Consider the following 24,654-nt stretch of genomic DNA (forward strand, 5'->3'; position numbering starts at 1 on the left):
GGAGTGAAGCTCTCTGACAGCCTCTCCTGGACTGCCAACACCACAGCGGTGGTGAAGAAAGCCCAGCAATGACTCCACTTCCTGAGGCAGGAGAAACAATCTGGAGGAGAAGCTGCTGGTGTTGTTCTACAGAGCCACCATTGAGAGCATCCTGACGTACTGCATCACAGCGTGGTACGGGGGGTGATCAGCAGCAGACAGGAGAGCGCTGCAGAGGGTGATCAAAATGGCCCAGGGGATCACTGACTGATCTCTGCCCAGCCTGGAGGACATTGCCAGCTCTCGCTACCTCAGCAGAGCTGCCAGCATCAGCAAAGACACATCCCACCCCAGCAACCACCTGTTTGACAGGTGGTTGCTGGGGTGGGGACTCAGGGGCAGACTCAGGGACAGCAGACTCAGGGACTCAGGGGCAGACTCAGGGACAGCTTTCTCCCCAGAGTGATCACTGCACTGAACAATAACAAATCACTCTAATCCGCACCTTTCAAGTTTCTTGTGCAATATCTGTAAACCATGTGCAATATTCCCGTGCAATATGATTCCACAGTTGTATATAATTCTCGTTTTACATTGTACTTGGTCCACATTTTATTTTATTTTATTTTATTTTACCTTATGTTTATATTAGTTGTACATATACTCTGAATAATTCACCATTAAATTTCACTATCTTTTATTTGGCTAAAAATTACTCGCACCACGGAAAGCACCTTTTTGGAGTTGCACTCAAATCTCGTCGCAGTGCAAATTACAATGACAATAAATGCAATTCTGATTCTGATTCTCTGATTCTCAGTTCTCCCATTTCACCATATCAGCATAATTGTTGAATAAGAGTATAGGTAAAGATCACTATTGCATTCTACATTTTTTATTCTCCGGGCACTATGACTTTCATATGGGTATTGTGTCTTACAGTGGGGGGATTTGGCTGTTTTCACTGCACATGATGTTTCATTTTGCCATAATGCAGCCTGGCACACAGGCAGGCTGCGGATGCTTAACGTGCTGGCATGGGGAAAGGGGCCAACTGCTAAACACAGTGGCAGGACTAGGGCTGAGACAAGCCTGGAGAGGTGGAGATACGCTCTGGAGAGAAGGGGAATGAAAGTCACTCAGAGCAAGACTGAGTACATCTGCATGACTCAGGGGGAGCCCGGTTAGGGTTAGGGTTTGGGTTAGGGTTAGAAGACCGTAACAGGTCGGTTTAACATAAAAAGGTAAATATTACTCAAAGACATATACTCTTTGGGGTTTTAGCGGGGAAAAATTAAGATAAAGCGAAATAAAACAAAGAACCAACGAAGCAGCAGATCGAAGATCGAAGCACTGCTTCACTGGTTCAAGGTTCAAAGCGGAGCTGCGTTGCAGAAACAGTTGATTACAGACCAGCTGCAGGTCTGTAATCAATGTAGAGAAATTATCATTTTCCTGACAAACCCCCAAAAACAACAGCCACTCTGAAGGACCGATAAGGGAATTGTTAAGCAAAAAGCCTATTGATGTTGATGGATTGATTCAGATTCAATTTTTTATTATTATACCCTTGGGTAAAATTAGTTTACAGTGAGTGAGTCATCTCGTTTGATAAACACAGAACAAGACAAAGCAACAACAGTGCTAAAAAGCTAAAAGAACCACAAGGATGGCCCCAAAGTAGAATAAAAGCAAGATGAGTTAAAACATCAGTAGATAAAAGTCTAAAAACGTATCATACTGAACCAAAAGGATAAAACTAACTAAATAAATAAAAATAAAAATGTGCTGTTCATAAAAACAAGGTAAAAAAGACTATACAAAAAATAAATACAAAAGTTATATTAAGTTTATGGTTTATATTAAGAAACTGAAACAATGTTACAGTAGACCTGGAATCTCTGACTTTGATTGGTTTTCAAAGAAACACTGTTGTAGTGGAACCTAGGCTAAGAAAAGGGCCTGGTTCATGAAAGCAACAGTATGGTTTCATGTCAAGAAAGACCACGACAGTTGCAATGTTTGTTTTAGTGCTGATAGAGAAGTAGAGAGAAGACCAGAAGGAGTGGCATCAAAGTATGTGAGGGTGGTGTAGGATATGTACAAGGACAGTGTGACAGCAGTGAGATGATGCTGGGGGTGGGATTAGATCAAGGATATCAAGGATCAGCTCTGAGCACTTTCCTGTTGGCAGCCATAATGGACAGGTTGACAGAGGAGATCATACAGGGATCTCCATGGGCCACTAAGGTTGCAGATGGCATTGTGATCTGTAATGAAAGTAGAGAGCAGGTTGAGTCTAGTCCTGCTGGTCGTCGATATATACAGTGAGGAAATATTTGAACACCCTGCGATTTTGCAAGTTCTCCCACTTAGAAATCATGGAGGGGTCTGAAATTTTCATCTTAGGTGCATGTCCACTGTGAGAGACATAATCTAAAAAAAAATAAAATCTGGAAATCACAATGTATGGTTTTTTAAATAATTTGTTTGTATGTTACTGCTGCAAATAAGTATTTGAACACCTGTGAAAATCAATGTTAATATTTGGTACAGTAGCCTTTGTTTGCAGTTACAGAGGTCAAACGTTTCCTGTACTATTTCACCAGGTTTGCACACACTGCAGCAAGGATTTTGGTCCACTCCGCCACACAGATCTTCTCTAGATCTTTCAGGTTACTGGGCTGTCGCTGAGAAACAGAGTTTGAGCTCCCTCCAAAGATTTTCTTTTGGGTTTAGGTCTGGAGACTGTCTAGGCCACTCCAGAATCTTGATATGCTTCTTACGGAGCCACTCCTTGGTTATCCTGGCTGAGTGCTTCGGGTCATTGTCATGTTGGAAGACCCATCCACGACCCATCTTCAGTGCTCTAACTGAGGGAAGGAGGTTGTTCCCCAAAATCTCTCAATACATGACCCCAGTCATCCTCTCCTTAACACAGTGCAGTCGTCCTGTCCCATGTGCAGAAAAACACCCCTAAAGCATGATGCTTCCACCCCCATGCTTCACAGTAGGGACGGTGTTTTTGGGATGGTACTCAGTATTCTTCTTCCTCCAAACACGGCGAGTGGAATTAAGACCAAAAAGTTCTATTTTGGTCTCATCTGACCACATAACTTTCTCCCATGACTCCTCTGGATCATCCAAATGGTCATGGGCAAACTTAAGACGGGCCTGGACGTGTGCTTATTTAAGCAGGGGAACCTTCCGTGCCATGCATGATTTTAACCCATGACGTCTTAGTGTATTACCCACAGTAACTTTGGAAACAGTGGTGCCAGCTCTCTTCAGGTCATTGACCAGCTCCTCCCATGCAGTTCTGGGCTGATTCCTCACCTTTCTTAGGCTCATTGATACACCATGAGGTGGGATCTTGCATGGAGCCCCAGTCTGAGGGAGATTGACAGTCATGTTTAGCTTCTTCCATTTTCTAATAATTGCTCCAACAGTTGATCTTTTTTCACCAAGCTGCACGTAGCCCTTTCCAGCCTTGTGGAGGTCCACAATTTTGTCTCTGGTGTCTTTGGACAGCTCTTTGGTCTTAGCCATGTTAGTAGTTGGAGTCTTACTGATTGTGTGGGGTGGACAGGTGTCTTTATGCAGCTAACCACCTCAAATAGGTGCTTCTAATTTGGAATAATAAGTGGAGTGGAGGTGGACTTTGTAGAATTGGACTAACGGGTCTTTGAGGGCCAGAATTTCTGCTGATTGGCAGGTGTTGAAATACTTATTTGCAGCAGTAACATGCAAATAAGTTATTAAAAAAATCATACATTGTGATTTCCGGATTTTTATTTTTATTTTTTAATTAATTATTTATTTATTTATTTATTTTGGATCCACAGAGCTGGTGTAATAACCAGTGAACGGCAAGGACTAGCGGAACCCCGATCCTCATGTTTTGCATTGCTTAGACAAGTCTCTTCCCCAAAATAGAGGGGTTGTCCAACCACGTGCATCAGAACAAAGAAAGCAGTTGAATCATGGCAGCAACTGCACATACTGTTGTCGATGAAGACAGCATACTTGACAATGGCGAACCAGAGAATAAGGAATTATTCAAGGACATCTTTGGGACAGAGGATTCCAATGATGGATTCCTGTGTTTCGGGTCAGATGATGACAAACTGGAGCCTACAGAACTCAAAGATCTAAACTGGACAAAAAAGTCTGCAGTTCACGGGGGATCCTACCAGAGAAGAGGTGCTGGAGACGAGGACACCGGTTATCCAGTTTTTGTTTTGGATCATCTGATCCCAAAACCCCATTGGCCCTATTCAGGGCCGCAAAATCCGCAACAGAATTGCAAAGTCCTTGCAGATTATATACTCCTTTGATTAATGACATCACTCATAATTCAGGATAGTATTTTCAAAAGGGTAAGTCATATTTTTTATATATACATGACATGACAGGGGGGATGAGACTGACTACAGAGACGAGGTCAATCGACTGACAGCGTGGTGTTCAGCTAACAGCCTGCCGCGTTACACCACAAAAACAAAAGAAATAATCCTGGACTTCAGGAAGAACAGGGCTGACCCACCCCCACTCTACATCCAAGGGGACTGTGTGGAAAGGATCAGCTCCATCAGGTTCCTGGGAGTGAAGCTCTCTGACAGCCTCTCCTGGACTGCCAACACCACAGCGGTGGTGAAGAAAGCCCAGCAATGACTCCACTTCCTGAGGCAGGAGAAACAATCTGGAGGAGAAGCTGCTGGTGTTGTTCTACAGAGCCACCATTGAGAGCATCCTGACGTACTGCATCACAGCGTGGTACGGGGGGTGATCAGCAGCAGACAGGAGAGCGCTGCAGAGGGTGATCAAAATGGCCCAGGGGATCACTGACTGATCTCTGCCCAGCCTGGAGGACATTGCCAGCTCTCGCTACCTCAGCAGAGCTGCCAGCATCAGCAAAGACACATCCCACCCCAGCAACCACCTGTTTGACAGGTGGTTGCTGGGGTGGGGACTCAGGGGCAGACTCAGGGACAGCAGACTCAGGGACTCAGGGGCAGACTCAGGGACAGCTTTCTCCCCAGAGTGATCACTGCACTGAACAATAACAAATCACTCTAATCCGCACCTTTCAAGTTTCTTGTGCAATATCTGTAAACCATGTGCAATATTCCCGTGCAATATGATTCCACAGTTGTATATAATTCTCGTTTTACATTGTACTTGGTCCACATTTTATTTTATTTTATTTTATTTTACCTTATGTTTATATTAGTTGTACATATACTCTGAATAATTCACCATTAAATTTCACTATCTTTTATTTGGCTAAAAATTACTCGCACCACGGAAAGCACCTTTTTGGAGTTGCACTCAAATCTCGTCGCAGTGCAAATTACAATGACAATAAATGCAATTCTGATTCTGATTCTCTGATTCTCAGTTCTCCCATTTCACCATATCAGCATAATTGTTGAATAAGAGTATAGGTAAAGATCACTATTGCATTCTACATTTTTTATTCTCCGGGCACTATGACTTTCATATGGGTATTGTGTCTTACAGTGGGGGGATTTGGCTGTTTTCACTGCACATGATGTTTCATTTTGCCATAATGCAGCCTGGCACACAGGCAGGCTGCGGATGCTTAACGTGCTGGCATGGGGAAAGGGGCCAACTGCTAAACACAGTGGCAGGACTAGGGCTGAGACAAGCCTGGAGAGGTGGAGATACGCTCTGGAGAGAAGGGGAATGAAAGTCACTCAGAGCAAGACTGAGTACATCTGCATGACTCAGGGGGAGCCCGGTTAGGGTTAGGGTTTGGGTTAGGGTTAGAAGACCGTAACAGGTCGGTTTAACATAAAAAGGTAAATATTACTCAAAGACATATACTCTTTGGGGTTTTAGCGGGGAAAAATTAAGATAAAGCGAAATAAAACAAAGAACCAACGAAGCAGCAGATCGAAGATCGAAGCACTGCTTCACTGGTTCAAGGTTCAAAGCGGAGCTGCGTTGCAGAAACAGTTGATTACAGACCAGCTGCAGGTCTGTAATCAATGTAGAGAAATTATCATTTTCCTGACAAACCCCCAAAAACAACAGCCACTCTGAAGGACCGATAAGGGAATCGTTAAGCAAAAAGCCTATTGATGTTGATGGATTGATTCAGATTCAATTTTTTATTATTATACCCTTGGGTAAAATTAGTTTACAGTGAGTGAGTCATCTCGTTTGATAAACACAGAACAAGACAAAGCAACAACAGTGCTAAAAAGCTAAAAGAACCACAAGGATGGCCCCAAAGTAGAATAAAAGCAAGATGAGTTAAAACATCAGTAGATAAAAAGTCTAAAAACGTATCATACTGAACCAAAAGGATAAAACTAACTAAATAAATAAAAATAAAAATGTGCTGTTCATAAAAACAAGGTAAAAAAGACTATACAAAAAATAAATACAAAAGTTATATTAAGTTTCTGTTACTTGTTTACAGCACTGATGGCTGCTGGTACAAAACTGTTTTTGTAGCGCTTAGTTTTACAAGCTGGTACCCTGAACCTCCGACCTGAGGGGAGCAGCTGAAACTCACTATAAAGAGGGTGGGAGTCGTCTCTCAAAATGGAAAAATCATTTCTTAATGATACCCAAAAAGATCCAGTTCATGACATGCAACCCGAACAACACGCTATTTTTTTTTTTAAATAAAACTCACATTAAAGACTCACGATTATCTTAGTTAAACACTTAAATGCATATTTTGGTTGAACTCACCTTCATAACGGCGCAGTGTTGCAAACAAGTTGCCAGAAATGCTTGTTTACACTGACAACGAAATCTCAGCCTCCCCAGCGAGAACATGATTACGTGCAAGATTTGATACCGTAAAGGTGTCAATGGAGGTACAGCTAATTTAAATTATGCCCGCAAATCACCTCGCTGGGAAGTAAATGTAGAACGTGATGGTTCTTTTACCATTTTAACGATAGGAATTGTATTGTTTCTTGTGATTAGAAAGTGTTAAATGCAATCAAGGCAATAACAAGAGCATCCAAGAGCTAAATTTAATTAGACAGAAAACATTTACAGTGTCAAATTAATAATGTTTAATATGCTCTGCACTAAAAGACTCGTCACAAGGCAGGAGACGAAGACAGGAGGTTTATGGATGTGCTGATGGGAGGACACGCTGTGACAGAGGAAGATGCAGAGGACAGAGTGAGATGGGGACTGGGTGGACTGGGACAATATAGATGAAATGTCTTGTTCAGTGTCACAGACAGCTGCTGTGACTGGGATTCGAACGCAGATCTATATATTGTTAGCTCAAGATATGTAAGACACAGGCAGATAAAAATGCTTTTTGTTTGCATTTGAGTATAGATGTGTGAAATATTTTCTCTCTTTTTCTAGCTCATTCCAAGGCGGTTCTCCAGGAGCCTACGATCGCAGCTTCAGGTGGAAATACCACCAGTTCCGCTTCCTGTGCCACGTAAGTGCCAAGTGCAGTGGGCAGTAAGAACCCAGCTGCATTTATGTGTTATCAACTTAAAATAATAATAAAATAACAAAAATACAGAAGTGAAATATAAAGACAAAATGTTGAGGATAAAGTGAAACTAGTCGTGGTGCAGCTTAGCTCAAATTTCCATAAAAACGGTTAATTTTATGATAAAAGCATGGAATCTGGCACACACATTCTAAATTAACTAATGTTTAATTTCAGATATGGAGCCATCCTGGAGCTGACCTCTAATGAGTTACAGGGGTCAATAAAGAATTACACAGGGGTCAAAATTTCAAAATGCTCCAGTCATGTTGAAAACTATACCACATTATTTGTCTGATCATAACTATTCCAAAAAGGTATAGTTTGGACTATCTGTGACTGAATGTTCTGGAGTTATGTGGTTAAAAACTGCAAAAATGGTGACAAAGGTAGTTTCAGTTTGTACAGGGGTCAAAAATTAAAGTTGCTCCAATTTTGCGCTGCAGTGGTTTGAATCATATTTATCTAATAGATTACAGTTTGTTCATGTAAATGGGGAGTCTTCTTCACGGACTAAGGTTAATTATGGAGTTCCACAAGGTTCTGTGCTAGGACCGATTTTATTCACTTTATACATGCTTCCCTTAGGCAATATTATTAGAAAGCATTGCTTAAATTTTCATTGTTACGCAGATGATACCCAGCTTTATCTATCCATGAAGCCAGAGGACACACACCAATTAGTTAAACTGCAGGAATGTCTTTCAGACATAAAGACATGGATGACCTCTAATTTCCTGCTTTTAAATTCAGATAAAACTGAAGTTATTGTACTTGGCCCCACAAATCTTAGAAACATGGTGTCTAACCAGGTCCTTACTCTGGATGGCATTACCCTGACCTCTAGTAATACTGTGAGAAATCTTGGAGTCATTTTTGATCAGGATATGTCCTTCAATGTGCATATTAAGCAAATATGTAGGACTGCTTTTTTGCATTTGCGCAATATTTCTAAAATTAGAAAGGTCTTGTCTCAGAGTGATGCTGAAAAACTAATTCATGCATTTATTTCCTCTAGGCTGGACTACTGTAATTCATTATTATCAGGTTGTCCTAAAAGTTCGCTGAAAAGCCTTCAGTTAATGTAAAATGCTGCAGCTAAAGTAAGCTTATAGTTAGGGCTGGATCAGGTGACCCTGAACCATCCCTTAGTTATGCTGCTATAGACTTAGACTGCTGGGGGGTTCCCATGATGCACTGAGTGTTTCTTTTTATTCACCTCTTTTTGCTCTGTATGCACCACTCTGCTTTTAATCAATGGTGATTGATCTCTGCTCTCTTCCACAGCATGTCTTTTTCCTGGTTCTCTCCCTCAGCCCCAACCAGTCCCAGCAGAAGACTGCCCCTCCCTGAGCCTGGTTCTGCTGGAGGTTTCTTCCTGTTAAAAGGGAGTTTTTCCTTCCCACTGTCGCCAAGTGCTTGCTCATAGGGGGTCGTTTTGACCGTTGGGGTTTTTTTGTAATTATTGTACGGCTTTTGCTGTTGTGTGTTGGGGAGTGTGGCTGGATATTTTGGTGTTCTTTTCTTTTCTTTGCTCTCCAGGTGGCATGAGAACTGATTTGTCTGTGGAGAAGGTGCTGGCTGAAGAATCCTTCACCCTCATCAACATCATGTGCAGCACCTGTGAATGGTGCTCACATGCAACCTTAAAGACTTTCAGCTGAAGCAGATAATTGGATGGCGTTCTGCATTTAAGTCATGTGTGATTCAAGCAGAACTGCCGGGAACTCGACCTTGTGATGTTCGTTTGTGAGACGCTGAGGACTGCGCCTGGGTTTGACACATCGAGCCCGTGAAGCAAGGAAGGGTGAGGGACACATGCTGTCAGCACACATCAAAGGTGATTAAGTGTTTGACTAATTGTTGATAATAACTTGGTATTTTGTTACGCAGTATACTTGAATTGTGATGAGGATTGTGCAGCTCGCTTCTCACTGCTGTGGCATGCGGACAAGTGGTCCTCCACCTGTTGTGAGAAGCTGCTTATTTGCATAAAGCTTAAAATACAGACCTGTATGTGTTGCTGATAGTGTGTGTCTTTTGAAGGATATTAGTCGTAACTGCTAACTTTCCTCACCTCTTCTATGCTTCGCAGAGAGTCGGTTTGTTGTGTCCACCTGGGGGGTGTTTGGCGGTGGTAGTGGGTCCAGGAGCGCCGGGCTTCGATCCTTTTGGGCGCTGGAGAGCGTGCCAGCCTTCACTCCACCAGAAGGACGCTATTTCTGTTTTTACACTTTTTATGCACCAGTGGGTGAAATAAATATATTGTTTTTGGAACCGCTTTTCTGGTTATTTGTAGCGCTGGGTTCCGTCTGACGCAGGTCCGCTCCTCAACCCGCGTCGACACATAACAGTAGTTCCCGGCCATTTCATAATGGACCCAGCGGCAGAGGCGGTTCCTTTTGCCGAAAAAGTTCAAGAACACTTGGAGAAAATATGGGAGCAATTACAGCATCTCGCAAACCAAATTAAACAAACAGACGCCCGTGTTACGGAGCTCGCAGCGCAAGCCGTTCCGCTTCCTGCTGCTCCAGCTGCGGCATCATCGATACCGGTGCAGATAACTCCGTCACCCAGAGATTCGGCGTCCGAACCGATTATTTGTCATCCGGAGCCTTATGTGGGAGACGTCGAAGCCTGTGCTTCGTTTTTGATGCAATGTTCTCTGGTTTTTGCTCAGCTACCGGCTTCCTTCTCTTCTGATGGGAGTCGTGTGTCATATGTGACAAATTTGCTCTGAGGTGACGCCTTAGCTTGGGTCACAGCGTTGTGGAGTAACAACTCGCCATTGTTAGGATCCTTTAAGGCTTTCTCCCGGGAGTTCCGACTGGTTTTTGACCATCCGGTGAAAACGAATACCGTTGCTCAACGGTTGCTGAATCTCAGGCAGGGGAGGCGGAGTGCGGCGGAGTATTCCGTGGACTTTCGGATTTTTTCTGCTCAGTCAGGTTGGAATGCCGCAGCTTTATGAGGCGTGTTTGTAGATGGGTTAAATGAGTCATTAAAAGACGAGCTGGCAGTCCGTGACGAGCCAAACGATTTAGATGAGCTAATATCGTTGGTGATTCGCCTAGATGATCGGATGAAGGAGCGTGGACGCGAGAGAGGACGCCCATCAGAGCGGGTTTTTTCGTCTCGGGGCTTTCCCCGACACAGATCTGGGCCACCTCTTCTTCGCCCCACTGGGGCTCCTCCGACGGGACCACTGGCTCCTCCTGTTGACGAGCCCATGCAGCTCGGACGAGCAGAGATTACTGTATTGCCCCGACATATAAACGTCAAGAAAAATAATGGTGACGTATCTCCAGGTGTTCTGGGACAGGCAAAATAACACACATGAAAAAAAAAAAAGAAAAAAAAAATCTAGTACGGGTTAATGTTTTGTTTTCTTTAAATAGGGGTTATAATTTGCTTGGGGAGTCAGAGGCGTGTCTGGTGGAGTGAATGTTAGGCGGTTAGAAGCCCGTCTGGGCTCACTTAATTGTTAATTTTTATGTGTTTTTAGGTATTTTCTGTTTGGGTTGTTGGGTTGTTTTATTTTGTTGTTTTTTATTTCCCTGCATCCCTAACCCCAACCTCACTTGCCCCAAGACCGTTTGTCTTGTGGGTTGTGGGGTGGTGCAGGTTGGTCACGCTGAGCATTCTCAGAAGACCTCTGCACCTAACTAAGGGGGGGGTGTCAGGGGCGTTTTTCTTGGTTTGGTTAGGGCCCGGTTCCACTCCAGCCTCTGTGAGCCTTTGTACCGTTCGTCATTGGTGTTGCCGGGGTGTGGTGCAGCGGAGCCATACCTCAGTTGGAGGGGTGGGCCGATCTGTTGCCGTTCGCCATTTCGGTAGTTCCACCCCTCCCGAGAGGCTGGGGTATGGTCGAGTTGGGGCACCGAACGTATTTCCGGTTCTCCGCTGCGCCTTGGGGTTGGGGCTGGGTTAGTTTTTCCTGTTCCCTTCCCCGGCTTAATGTTTTGAGCCGTTCGCCAAAATTGAGCCGCCGAGGGGCTCTGGGAAGGACCTGGGGTCTTTCGGGGTGCCGGGGAGGGTAACAGGGTTTACGGTCGTTTTATATCCCCCCGGGGTTGTTTTTGGTAGTCCTCCGGGGGTTGAGTTTTGATTTTGTTCTGTTTCCTTCCGGGTTCCACCTCCAGGGTTGATGGGACGGTCCTCTGGGGGGGAATTGGCTTGGGGCCAACTAGCCAAGTGTGGCTGGGTCTGGGGTTCCGGGGTTGTTTGGAGGGTACCTCCTGGGGTTGATGGTACGGTCCTCTGGGGGGTGCCGTTTGCTCCATGTATACCTGGGGACCTGTGTGGGATTCTGGTTCTGGCTGTTCCTCCTTGAACTGGCGGTAAAGGCCTTCTGGGGGGGGGTTGGGCTCTGCAGGTCGTTCTGGGGGGGTTGTTTGTTATTTTTCTTTTATGCATTTTGTTTGTATTGTGTTTGTGGGGCTGTGTTGGGTTTTTGCTTTTGGGAGTTTTTCTTTTCTTCCCGGGGTTTGATGGGACGGTCCCCTGGGGAGGTTTTGGGTGGGTTTTGTGTTTTTTCCTGTGTGTTGGATTGTACTGGGGAATGTTTTGGGGCTTTTGTTGATGCCAGCCGGCCTTCCAGCTGCGGTGCCCTGTCCTGCTGTCTGTGGTGGACCTTGGGAGCGTGGTGCTGTCTGCTTCCTGACGAGGACCCCGGAGGGAGGTGCTGTTCTCGGGCCTGGTCTGTTCGGTCGCCGGGAGGCTTCCCGTTAAAGGGGGGGTACTGTTGTGTGTTGGGGGGTGTGGCTGGATATTTTGGTGTTCTTTTCTTTTCTTTGCTCTCCAGGTGGCATGAGAACTGATTTGTCTGTGGAGAAGGTGCTGGCTGAAGAATCCTTCACCCTCATCAACATCATGTGCAGCACCTGTGAATGGTGCTCACATGCAACCTTAAAGACTTTCAGCTGAAGCAGATAATTGGATGGCGTTCTGCATTTAAGTCATGTGTGATTCAAGCAGAACTGCCGGGAACTCGACCTTGTGATGTTCGTTTGTGAGACGCTGAGGACCGCGCCTGGGTTTGACACATCGAGCCCGTGAAGCAAGGAAGGGTGAGGGACACATGCTGTCAGCACACATCAAAGGTGATTAAGTGTTTGACTAATTGTTGATAGTAACTTGGTATTTTGTTACGCAGTATACTTGAATTGTGATGAGGATTGTGCAGCTCGCTTCTCACTGCTGTGGCATGCGGACAAGTGGTCCTCCACCTGTTGTGAGAAGTTGCTTATTTGCATAAAGCTTAAAATACAGACCTGTATGTGTTGCTGATAGTGTGTGTCTTTTGAAGGATATTAGTCGTAACTGCTAACTTTCCTCACCTCTTCTATGCTTCGCAGAGAGTCGGTTTGTCGTGTCCACCTGGGGGGTGTTTGGCGGTGGTAGTGGGTCCAGGAGCGCCGGGCTTCGATCCTTTTGGGAGCTGGAGAGCGTGCCAGCCTTCACTCCACCAGAAGGACGCTATTTCTGTTTTTACACTTTTTATGCACCAGTGGGTGAAATAAATATATTGTTTTTGGAACCGCTTTTCTGGTTATTTGTAGCGCTGGGTTCCGTCTGACGCAGGTCCGCTCCTCAACCCGCGTCGACACATAACATTTGCCTTACAATATAAAGCGCCTTGGGGCAACTGTTTGTTGTGATTTGGCGCTATATAAATAAAATCGATTTGATTTGATCTAATACGTTGGACTTGAAATGTTAAATTTATTTTCAATATTTCAACTTTACTCTTGAAATTGTGTTTCAACTTTATTCTCAACATTTCCACTTTCTTTTTTGACATTTTGACTTTAATCTTGATTTTTCAACTTTGTTCGACTTTATTCTTAAAATACAAAATAAAAACTTCCATTGCTTTTTCTTTGATCCGGCCTGAGTACTCCGTCATAGTCTTCTTTATATAAACTTTTTACAGTTTCTGATTTAAAAAACTTTCAAACATGCTGCAAAAACAATGAGAAGTCAATTAATACCAGATCATGTATGAATAAGTAAGTAAAAATAAATCTCCAGTGTGACTTTCTTTTCCTTTTAAAACTGATTTTATGTGAACATTGTGACAGTCATTTAATTATTATGATTATCCACATTTGTTTCCTTTATCAGAAAATGTTGTCTTTTTAAATTTTTAAAAAGTTTTAAATAACATTGACAATGGAATTTCACAGATAAAACGGTTGTTATTATTATACTCCGTGAAACTGCAATTTCAAAGCAGGAATGAAGTGATCAGATTTGGAGTTAGTCACACCAGTTAACACTTAACTAACCGATCTGTTGTTTGTGCGTTCTGTCTGTGTGTGTGAGACCTCTCTCACCTATCTGTGGATGATGCACCACTTTGAAATGATACTGCATCATTGACGCGTGGACTCAGGGTTGCATCACAGTGATGTCATTCTTCAGGATGTCAACTCCATTGTTTATTGGAAGGAGTGTGAACCAACCAGGACTCAGAATCATTTCTCACTTACAGCCATGAGTGATATCTATTGAACAAAAGAATGTCAGTGTGGATACATTTCCAAAGACCGAGTGAAGAATCCCAATATCCAGACTGACCCCTAAACCCAACTACTTTGTTTGAGATGTTTGGCCTCGTTATGAGAACTCCTCCTGAACACCACCTCCCCGTGAAGGTTTTCTGGGCATGTCTGCCTGGGGGGAGAGCATGGGGTTTAATACTTTGTTGATACACCTTTGGCAGCAATTACAGCCTCAATGTTGGAAAGTGTAGTGACACGGACCCACAACAGGGGGCGCAAATGAACGGTCAATAGATGAGCCAAAAGGTAACAATTTAATGTGAATGTGCACAACGAATATACAGACAATCACAGAATCTGATAGCAGTCAATACACAAAGGTGACGTGTGGGCAGGCTCGAGGATAGAAGACGTCTGTCCTGAGAAGAGCCGGAACCACACGATTTCCACCGCCACCGAACCTGGTGAATACTGGAGCCGCCAAGTCCCTAATTCCCAGGTGATCACCGTCCCCGACTGTCGGATCTGGTACTGCTGGCGAGGAGCACAAACGGTGGGATGTGGGTGTGTGCACACCCAGTAACAAAAACAGTCAGAAGGTGGAAAGTCACCTCCACCTCTAATCACACACTCGTGCAGCTCCTGTTAAACCACTTATCTGGCTGGAGTGTGAAGCGAAGCCGTCGCTGATCACACTTTACGCCAATCCCACAGATATGGAAACGCCATAGGAATACGGCTGAAAAGAAGTTCAGATTATTACTCAATGTTTAAGTCAGCAGAGACAATTACCTTCACAGGTAGATGATATCTCGGCAGCGAGGTGGAGATGACGTCCGACTTTTATGGAGTGGATTGATAAAGTGGAGATGGGTGACAGCTGTCATGAGTTGATGAGTGACAGCTGTCAACCCCGGCTGTGTCCGTGGCGGCAGCGCCCTCTTGTGCCTGAAGCCCGCACTTCAGGCAGGGCGCCCTCTGGTGGTGGGCCAGCAGTACCTCCTCTTCTGGCGGCCCACACAACACTCAAGCCTTCTTGACTATGATGCCACAAGTACATTGCTGCATTCATCTTTCCCTCAATCCTTACTAGTCTTCCAGTTCCTGCTGCTGAATAACGTCCCCACAGCATGATGCTGCCACCAACATGCTTCATTGTAGGGATGGTGCCTGGTTTCCTCCAAACATGACACCTGGCAAAGAGTCAATCTTTGTCTTATCAGCCCACAGAATTTTGTTTCTTGTGGTCTGGGAGTCCTTTAGGTGCCTTTTGTCAAACTCCAGGTGGGCTGCCATGTGCCTTTTACTAAGGAGTGGCTTCCATCTGTCCACTCTACCATACAGGCCTGATTGGTGCAGAGATGGTTGTCCTTCTGGAAGGTTCTCCTCTCTCCACAGAGGAATGCTGGAGCTCTGACAGAGTGACCATCAGATTCTTGGTCACCTCCCTGACTAAGGCCCTTCTCCCCCAATTGCTCAATTAAGCCGGGGGTGGGGGGGTTGGGGGGACAGCTCTAGGAAGAGTCCTGGTGGATTCACACGTCTTCCATTTACAGATGATGGAGACCACTGTGCTCACTGGGACCTTCAAAGCAGCAGAAATGTTTCTGTTCCCTTCCCCAGATTTGTGCCTCCAGACAGTCCTGTCTCAGAGGTCTACAGACAATTCCTTTGACTTCATGCTTTGTTTGAGCGCTGACTGTCAACTGTGGGACCTTATATGAAGACAGGTGTGTGTCTTTCCAAATCATGTCCAATCAACTGAATTTACCCCAGATGGACTCCAATTAAGCTGTAGAAACATCTCAAGGATGATCAGTGGAAACAGGAGGCACCTGACTTATGTACATGTGATTTCTTAATTTTTTAAAAATCACATTATTGTTATGGGGTGTTGTGTGTAAAAATTTTGAGGAAAAATATTAATTTCATCCATTTTGCAATAAGGCTGTAATATAACAAAATGTGGAAAAGTGACATGAATAGTTTGTGGATGCACTGTAAATCACAGCAAAATAGTCCTCCTTCACATCAGCTGCTCGATGTGAGCAGAAGCACAAATGCACTAGTAGTAGTTTGGTGCTTGTTCTTTGTTGGCTGATGTGTTTTTGTGGTATTGGTGTCTCTTCAGTCCAACGCCTTGCCGAGTCACGTGAAGATCTCTGTGTCCAGACAGACGCTGTTTGAGGACTCGTTCCAGCAGGTCAGACACACATCATACACAAGGTAGAACTATTACACTTTTTCTTTATTTGTTTTTTGCCGTAGCAGATTGGCGATAGTGATTTGAAATAGTCATGTTACAGCCGTAGACACATAATCATATGCAGTTTGTTTAATATGTGAGTGAAATGTAGAAATAATGACCTGAGCTGCCCTGGTCACATGACAGGAAGTCAACAACATGTCGAGGTTGTGCAAAATCTGATGTGGTTTTAGTGCTGGTTTGAATAAGAAAATGGGGTCTGAACAGGTTTTTACAGGTTTTTCTCAAACTGTCTTAGTGTTGGATGGGTCAGTACACCAACAAAGAATTATTTGTTTTAAGTCAGCTTTGTTACTTCATAATCATTTACTTTCTGTGACGTGTAATCTTGTGCACTAAAATACTTCACCAACCAGCGAGAATGTTTTACCAGACATAAGGAATGTTGCTGTGAAGTTATGACAGAACGCTGCTGGAATTGTGCAGATTATTAATGATATTGTTAATAGCGATGATGTCACACTGTCGCCTGCGTTCTTGCTCCGGGGGTTGGTACGGTTAGATTGTAGTTGCGTGAGTCGCCTTGAGGCAGCTTTGTTGTGATTTGGCGCTACATAAACTAAATAAATTGAATTGAATTGAATATCACTTGATGTTGATTTCTGGTTCTGACTTCCAACACAGCAGTCATTAAAAGATGAGTAAAAGCTGACTGTGGGTTTACTAAATGTGCAAACATCTTCTGGAACACAAAGTATTTCATGAACAATAAATAACAGTCACAGAGTTGTTGTTGTTGTTGTTGTTGTTTCGCTGGTTCGAGACCGCCTGTGCCCATTTGTCTTGTTCATCTGGAGTTGTGCCACGCATCAGGTATCAAACCTGTGGAAAATCAGCATGCAGATTCATCAACGATCAGCTGTGGTGACCACAAGTCAAAAAGGGATAAACCAAAAGAAAGCCAATATTATTTTTTTCATAGTTTTGTTTCCTATTCGCATGATTTGAAAATTTTAGAATTTTAAAGGTAGGCTAAAAAAAACAAGTATTAAAAGGTGCAACTCCTCATAAATCATTATGTTATGAATAGTCATGGAAATCAGCTAACAGTGATGATACGTGATTCAGGAACGATGTTACCGTGAGGAAAAAAAAAACAAAAACCATGTTCAGAGAGAAGAAAGATTCCAAATATTTGTAAGTTTGCTTCTTTTTTCCCATTAATCCCATACTGAATCCTTTAACAAAAACCCTCCCTTGTGTTTAAAAAATCTAAAGAATGATGATAAAAAAGGAAAGTTCAGAATAATTTCACACTTAGAGTCTGGTTTACTACGATCCCAGAAAGCGTGGGCATTCTAAACTTTTGCACCTTTCTCTGTTGAACGTTTTGTTTGAGATTTACTCAGAATAATTGTGCACAGTTCAGTGGGTGGCAGCAGTATGTAAATGAGAGGTTTGTGTGTGTTTGTGACTGTAAGCACAAAATAAAATTCAGTCGGTCAGCATAAAACAAACACATTTTATTTGCTGTAAATGGACTCTGAATCCATTCTTTGTGCCTGTATTAGAGATGCACAGACAGCAGGGATACTACAGTATGAACACTGCAGGTTTGGCAGGCATACCAATAAAAAACAGAAAAAAAAACACATTTTGATTAATCACAGATGAATAAAATAAATCATTAATAACTACATTCTGTAAAATGTGAACATTTTGAAAACTTAATTTTTGGGAGCCACTAATTTGCAGACTCTGCCAAATTCACGTGACTCACTGAGAAAAATGAGTGTGCGATTTGGCGTGGGGGGGCTGGTTCTCAGTTAGAGAACATATTCTGCAAGCCTAAAATACTGTGACTGGATTGAAAGAAGCATGCCAAAGACGTGACTATGTCAGGCCTTCAGCAGTGTGCTGTAGCTGGGAGCTGACGGCCCAGGAGCTGTCACTTCAGTGACAGGCTTCTCGTCAGCAAAGTCTTATCGCAGTTATTACAGCAGATAACTGAAATTATTATATGGTACGTGATTTTGCCAACTTCTGATTGGCCCATTCCCCACTTTCTGAGCTTTACCACATGTCGAGTTGACCGCTGGTGGAGCTGAGTACACCTCGTGTGCACCGTAGTGCTAGCTAATCGAGCAACGCCTTCTATCGATAATGACCAATCAGATAACGCGATACAACGCCTACTTTGGCTGTCAGTTTGTTGACAAGATGGCAGAAGACAGGTTTGCGTCTGTTAGCGACGCTGACTTAAAACAAATTTTACACGAAAAAGATGTGAAGAACACCCGCAGAAATACACAGTCAGCAGCCAACCTGTTTCACAAGTACGTCACTGAAAAGGGACATGTGCCCAAATTTGAAACTTATGACAGACGGATGCTTGACGGAGTACTCGGTCGATTTTACGCGGAAGCTAGACAGGCGAATGGCGAACTTTATAAGAAAACAAGCCTGATGAGTCTTCGTCACGGACTTAGCAGGCATCTCCAGTCAATTGAGGGGATGTCAGTTGGTGCAGTATGACGGTAATAATAAAGAGTTGAAACTTGACATTGATTTTTCAGTTTTAGTATGTTTGACAAACTCCCAGTTTTCTTGTTTACCATATAATAAAGCAGTTATAGACTTTTGATTTCGGTGTACTGGTCAGGATGGGGTTCACTGAGGCCAAGGTCCGCATAATCACGGGTACACCGAAATCAAAAGTCTATAATTGTATATAATCCTTCAAATAGTGATGCAAGCACCAAATTCGGCAAAAATACTCCTTAAGCCCCATCACGCATAGCAAGAATGTGCAGGAACCAGGCCGAAACAGCAAATAGTTCCATAATCGGACACAGTCAGGAGGGAAAGAGGCGTGGTCAGCAGTGTCAGCAAGCATCCAGACTACCTGGTCCACACCTGCACGACGGCATCCAAAGCGCATGTAGACAACAGTTAGACAACACAGACTGCTGTCAGACAGCCATAAAAGGTGCTGAAGACTGGCTGATGTCCAAACATCTGAATGGCAAACACGGGACCGGAATGGGAGGCAGCGCTGTGTTTCACACATACACATCAATCAATCAATCAATCAATCAATTTTTTTATATAGCGCCAAATCACAACAAACAGTTGCCCCAAGGCGCTTTATATTGTAAGGCAAGGCCATACAATAATTATGTAAAACCCCAACGGTCAAAACGACCCCCTGTGAGCAAGCACTTGGCTACAGTGGGAAGGAAAAACTCCCTTTTAACAGGAAGAAACCTCCAGCAGAACCAGGCTCAGGGAGGGGCAGTCTTCTGCTGGGACTGGTTGGGGCTGAGGGAGAGAACCAGGAAAAAGACATGCTGTGGAGGGGAGCAGAGATCGATCACTAATGATTAAATGCAGAGTGGTGCATACAGAGCAAAAAGAGAAAGAAACAGTGCATCATGGGAACCCCCCAGCAGTCTACGTCTATAGCAGCATAACTAAGGGATGGTTCAGGGTCACCTGATCCAGCCCTAACTATAAGCTTTAGCAAAAAGGAAAGTTTTAAGCCTAATCTTAAAAGTAGAGAGGGTGTCTGTCTCCCTGATCTGAATTGGGAGCTGGTTCCACAGGAGAGGAGCCTGAAAGCTGAAGGCTCTGCCTCCCATTCTACTCTTACAAACCCTAGGAACTACAAGTAAGCCTGCAGTCTGAGAGCGAAGCGCTCTATTGGGGTGATATGGTACTACGAGGTCCCTAAGATAAGATGGGACCTGATTATTCAAAACCTTATAAGTAAGAAGAAGAATTTTAAATTCTATTCTAGAATTAACAGGAAGCCAATGAAGAGAGGCCAATATGGGTGAGATATGCTCTCTCCTTCTAGTCCCCGTCAGTACTCTAGCTGCAGCATTTTGAATTAACTGAAGGCTTTTTAGGGAACTTTTAGGACAACCTGATAATAATGAATTACAATAGTCCAGCCTAGAGGAAATAAATGCATGAATTAGTTTTTCAGCATCACTCTGAGACAAGACCTTTCTGATTTTAGAGATATTGCGTAAATGCAAAAAGGCAGTCCTACATATTTGTTTAATATGCGCTTTGAATGACATATCCTGATCAAAAATGACTCCAAGATTTCTCACAGTATTACTAGAGGTCAGGGTAATGCCATCCAGAGTAAGGATCTGGTTAGACACCATGTTTCTAAGATTTGTGGGGCCAAGTACAATAACTTCAGTTTTATCTGAGTTTAAAAGCAGGAAATTAGAGGTCATCCATGTCTTTATGTCTGTAAGACAATCCTGCAGTTTAGCTAATTGGTGTGTGTCCTCTGGCTTCATGGATAGATAAAGCTGGGTATCATCTGCGTAACAATGAAAATTTAAGCAAGTATGTGCGAGTACACAGCGCGCATGTGTGCGTGGTGCACGTGCGACTGGACACCTTGGCTGAACGTTTGCTGGCAGTGGCCCAAGCAGTCACACCATGTTTCAGACGCAGCCTATCCAGCGAACTTTAATTTCTTTTTTCTTTTTTGCTCACTTCAGGAGCACAGCACAACTCTGTACACCGTGATGTTGCTTGGATTATCACATGGGATTTAATTTTTGCCTGGTTATTTCAGCACACAGCAGCCGGGTGAGACGCTTTTCACCACAAGCTGGGAGTTTGGTTCCTGTGCACTCTCTCCTGTAAAAAGATTGTTTTTCCGTGCTGGAGGTGAGTTTCATGTGTAATAACGTTACGGCCTGGGATACAGTTCCATGTCACACCTCCTACAGAGTTTAGATGGTGAGCAGGTAATAATATGCATATTACAGCGGTGAGATCCGTTCAGCTCTGTGCCTGACGTGGACTATGACACATTATTGCTCATGAGACGGAGTGGTGCAGCAGCACACAGTACTTTCCATTTGATTGTGCTCTGTTGACATTCACTGTATATGATGAATGCGTGCCACATACATGTTATTACATATCAACATTTCCTTTGTCCTCTCTGGCCGGGGTCCAGTGGTGGTGGACATCCCACAACATGCCAGCAGGCTTTGCCGTGACCGATCGATCTCAGAGCTCAGTCAACCGCGATCAGATTGTTTCAGATGCTGTTTTGATGCCGTCAGAATATGTAGACGGCGATCAGATGACGCAAAACTGCATATAGACCACCGTCAGATGTGCGTTCTGTCAGCCTCAATCGGCGTATGTGTGATGGGGATATGAGACATTCCTCTTTTGAAAAAACGATTGGTCACTTGAATTTTCAGTCTGTGGTCAGGTAGGGGTCAATTGAAGAATTACACAGGGGTCAAAATTAAAAGATGCTCCAGTCATATTGAAAACTATCACATTATTTGCCTGATCATAAACATTCCAAAAAGCTATAGTTTGGACTATCTGTGACTGAAAGCTATGGAGTTATGAGGTAAAAACAGCAAGAATGGTGACAAAAGTCCATTTCTGTTTGTACAGGAGTTAAAAGTTAAAGTTTCTCCAATTTTGTTAAAAGGAATGATGCAAATTATTGGTTGAGCAAATAGGAATAGTGAAATAAATGGAATAGTTTTGTGTTGAATGCTTGGTCTCCAAAGTAAAGGTCAAACAAGGTCAGCTTCCATTGGATTCTATGACATGTGACATGTCGTGGTGGGGGAGTTTGCGTACCCGGATGATCCTAGGAGCTATGTTGTCGGGGGCTTTGTGCTCCCTGTAGGGTCTCCCAAGGCAAACAGGTCCTAGGTGACGGCCCCTGGCTGTTGGGACGTGGAATGTCACCTCGCTAGGGGGGAAGGAGCCTGAGCTTGTGCGGGAGGTTGAGAGATACTGACTAGAGATAGTCGGACTCACCTCCACGCACAGCTTGGGCTCTGGTACCCAACTCCTGGAGAGGGGCTGGATGTTTCATTTTTCTGGCGTCGCCCACGGGGAGAGGCGGAGAGCTGGGGTCGCATTGCTTATTCCTCCCCACCTCAGTCGCCAAGTTTTGGAGTTCACTCCGGTGAACGAGAGGGTCGCGTCCCTATGCCTTCGGGTTGGGGACAGGTCTCTCACCGTTGTCTCGGACTACGGGCCGAGCATCAGTGCAGAGTACCCAACCTTCCTGGAGTCCCTGGGAGGGGTACTAGATAGCGCTCCGACTGGGGACTCCATTGTTCTCCTGGGGGATTTCAGCACCCACGTGGGCGGCCACAGTGAGACCTGGAGGGGGGTGATCGGGAAGCACGGCCTCCCCGATCTGAACCGGAGTGGTGTTCAGTTGTTGGACTTCTGTGCTAGTCACAGTTTGTCCATCACGAACACCATGTTCGAGCACAAGGACACCCTTGTTTTTCTGTATCTGTTAGCTGTTTAATCTGCGCAGTTAGATTGATCTAGTTATCTAGATTACAATTTGTTTCCCAGTGTAATCTTTACGTGCCTTAACTAAAGCACTCCTTCTGCTGAATCACCTCTAAATTATTTACACATTATTCACTTTGCGTGTTTTTAGGAATCCGCTAGGTTAGCGTAGCTACTAGCTCTTAGCCGATTTAGCATGGCAGCTTCTCCTGTCTCTCCCGCACTTTTCTGCTCTGGGTGTGAAATGTTTAGTTATTCCTCGGCCTCCTTTAGTAGTAACGGTACTTGTAATAAGTGTAGCTTATTCGTAGCTTTGGAGGCCAGGCTGGGCGAATTGGAGACTCGGCTCCGCACCGTGGAAAATTCTACAGCTAGCCAGGCCCCTGTAGTCGGTGCGGACCAAGGTAGCTTAGCCGCCATTAGTTCCCCCCTGGCAGATCCCGAGCAGTCGGGAAAGCAGGCCGACTGGGTGACTGTGAGGAGGAAGCGTAGCCCTAAACAGAAGCCCCGTGTACACCGCCAACCCGTTCACATTTCTAACTGTTTTTCCTCACTCGGCGACACACCCACCGAGGCTCAAACTCTGGTTATTGGCGACTCTGTTTTGAGAAATGTGAAGTTAGCGACACCAACAACCATAGTCAATTGTCTTTCGGGGGCCAGAGCAGGCGACATTGAAGGAAATTTGAAACTGCTGGCTAAGGCTAAGCGTAAATTTGGTAAGATTGTAATTCACGTCGGCAGTAATGACACCCGGTTACGCCAATCGGAGGTCACTAAAATTAACATTAAATCGGTGTGTAACTTTGCAAAAACAATGTCGGACTCTGTAGTTTTCTCTGGGCCCCGCCCCAATCGGACCGGGAGTGACATGTTTAGCCGCATGTTCTCCTTGAATTGCTGGCTGTCTGAGTGGTGTCCAAAAAATGAGGTGGGCTTCATAGATAATTGGCAAAGCTTCTGGGGAAAACCTGGTCTTGTTAGGAGAGACGGCATCCATCCCACTTTGGATGGAGCAGCTCTCATTTCTAGAAATCTGGCTTACACACCTCTCTGCAGCTTCTCTCCCCCTGCCATCCCCTCATTACCCCATCCCCGTAGAGACGGTGCCTGCTCCCAGACCACCAATAACCAGCAAAAATCTATTTAAGCATAAAAATTCAAAAAGAAAAAATAATATAGCACCTTCAACTGCACCACAGACTAAAACAGTTAAATGTGGTCTATTAAACATTAGGTCTCTGTCTTCTAAGTCCCTGTTGGTAAATGATATAATAATTGATCAACATATTGATTTATTCTGCCTAACAGAAACCTGGTTACAGCAGGATGAATATGTTAGTTTAAATGAGTCAACACCCCCGAGTCACACTAACTGTCAGAATGCTCGTAGCACGGGCCGGGGCGGAGGATTAGCAGCAATCTTCCATTCCAGCTTATTAATTAATCAAAAACCCAGACAGAGCTTTAATTCATTTGAAAGCTTGTCTCTTAGTCTTGTCCATCCAAATTGGAAGTCCCAAAAACCAGTTTTATTTGTTATTATCTATCGTCCACCTGGTCTTTACTGTGAGTTTCTCTGTGAATTTTCAGACCTTTTGTCTGACTTAGTGCTTAGCTCAGATGAGATAATTATAGTGGGCGATTTTAACATCCACACAGATGCTGAGAATGACAGCCTCAACACTGCATTTAATCTATTATTAGACTCTATTGGCTTTGCTCAAAAAGTAAATGAGTCCACCCACCACTTTAATCATATCTTAGATCTTGTTCTGACTTATGGTATGGAAATAGAAGACTTAACAGTATTCCCTGAAAACTCCCTTCTGTCTGATCATTTCTTAATAACATTTACATTTACTCTGATGGACTACCCAGCAGTGGGGAATAAGTTTCATTACACTAGACGTCTTTCAGAAAGCGCTGTAACTAGGTTTAAGGATATGATTCCTTCTTTATGTTCTCTAATGCCATATACCAACACAGTGCAGAGTAGCTACCTAAACTCTGTAAGGGAGATAGAGTATCTCGTCAATAGTTTTACATCCTCATTGAAGACAACTTTGGATGCTGTAGCTCCTCTGAAAAAGAGAGCTTTAAATCAGAAGTGTCTGACTCCGTGGTATAACTCACAAACT

General features: G+C 44.1%; 1 protein-coding gene across 3 annotated transcripts in view; it reads left to right on the plus strand.

Annotated features, from left to right (window-relative positions):
* The window catches only part of wwp2 (WW domain containing E3 ubiquitin protein ligase 2), a 236,231-nt gene that overhangs the window by 183,733 nt on the left and 27,844 nt on the right, over nt 1-24,654 (plus strand). For all 3 annotated transcript variants that reach the window (XM_034175700.1, XM_034175703.1, XM_034175701.1), the window contains 2 exons: nt 7,348-7,426; nt 16,121-16,192. In XM_034175700.1, the coding sequence (XP_034031591.1) occupies nt 7,348-7,426; nt 16,121-16,192 (151 nt within the window). The remainder of the gene's footprint in view (nt 1-7,347; nt 7,427-16,120; nt 16,193-24,654) is intronic.

This window comes from Thalassophryne amazonica, chromosome 8, assembly GCF_902500255.1.
Source record: "Thalassophryne amazonica chromosome 8, fThaAma1.1, whole genome shotgun sequence".
Classification (NCBI taxonomy): Eukaryota; Metazoa; Chordata; class Actinopteri; order Batrachoidiformes; family Batrachoididae; genus Thalassophryne; species Thalassophryne amazonica.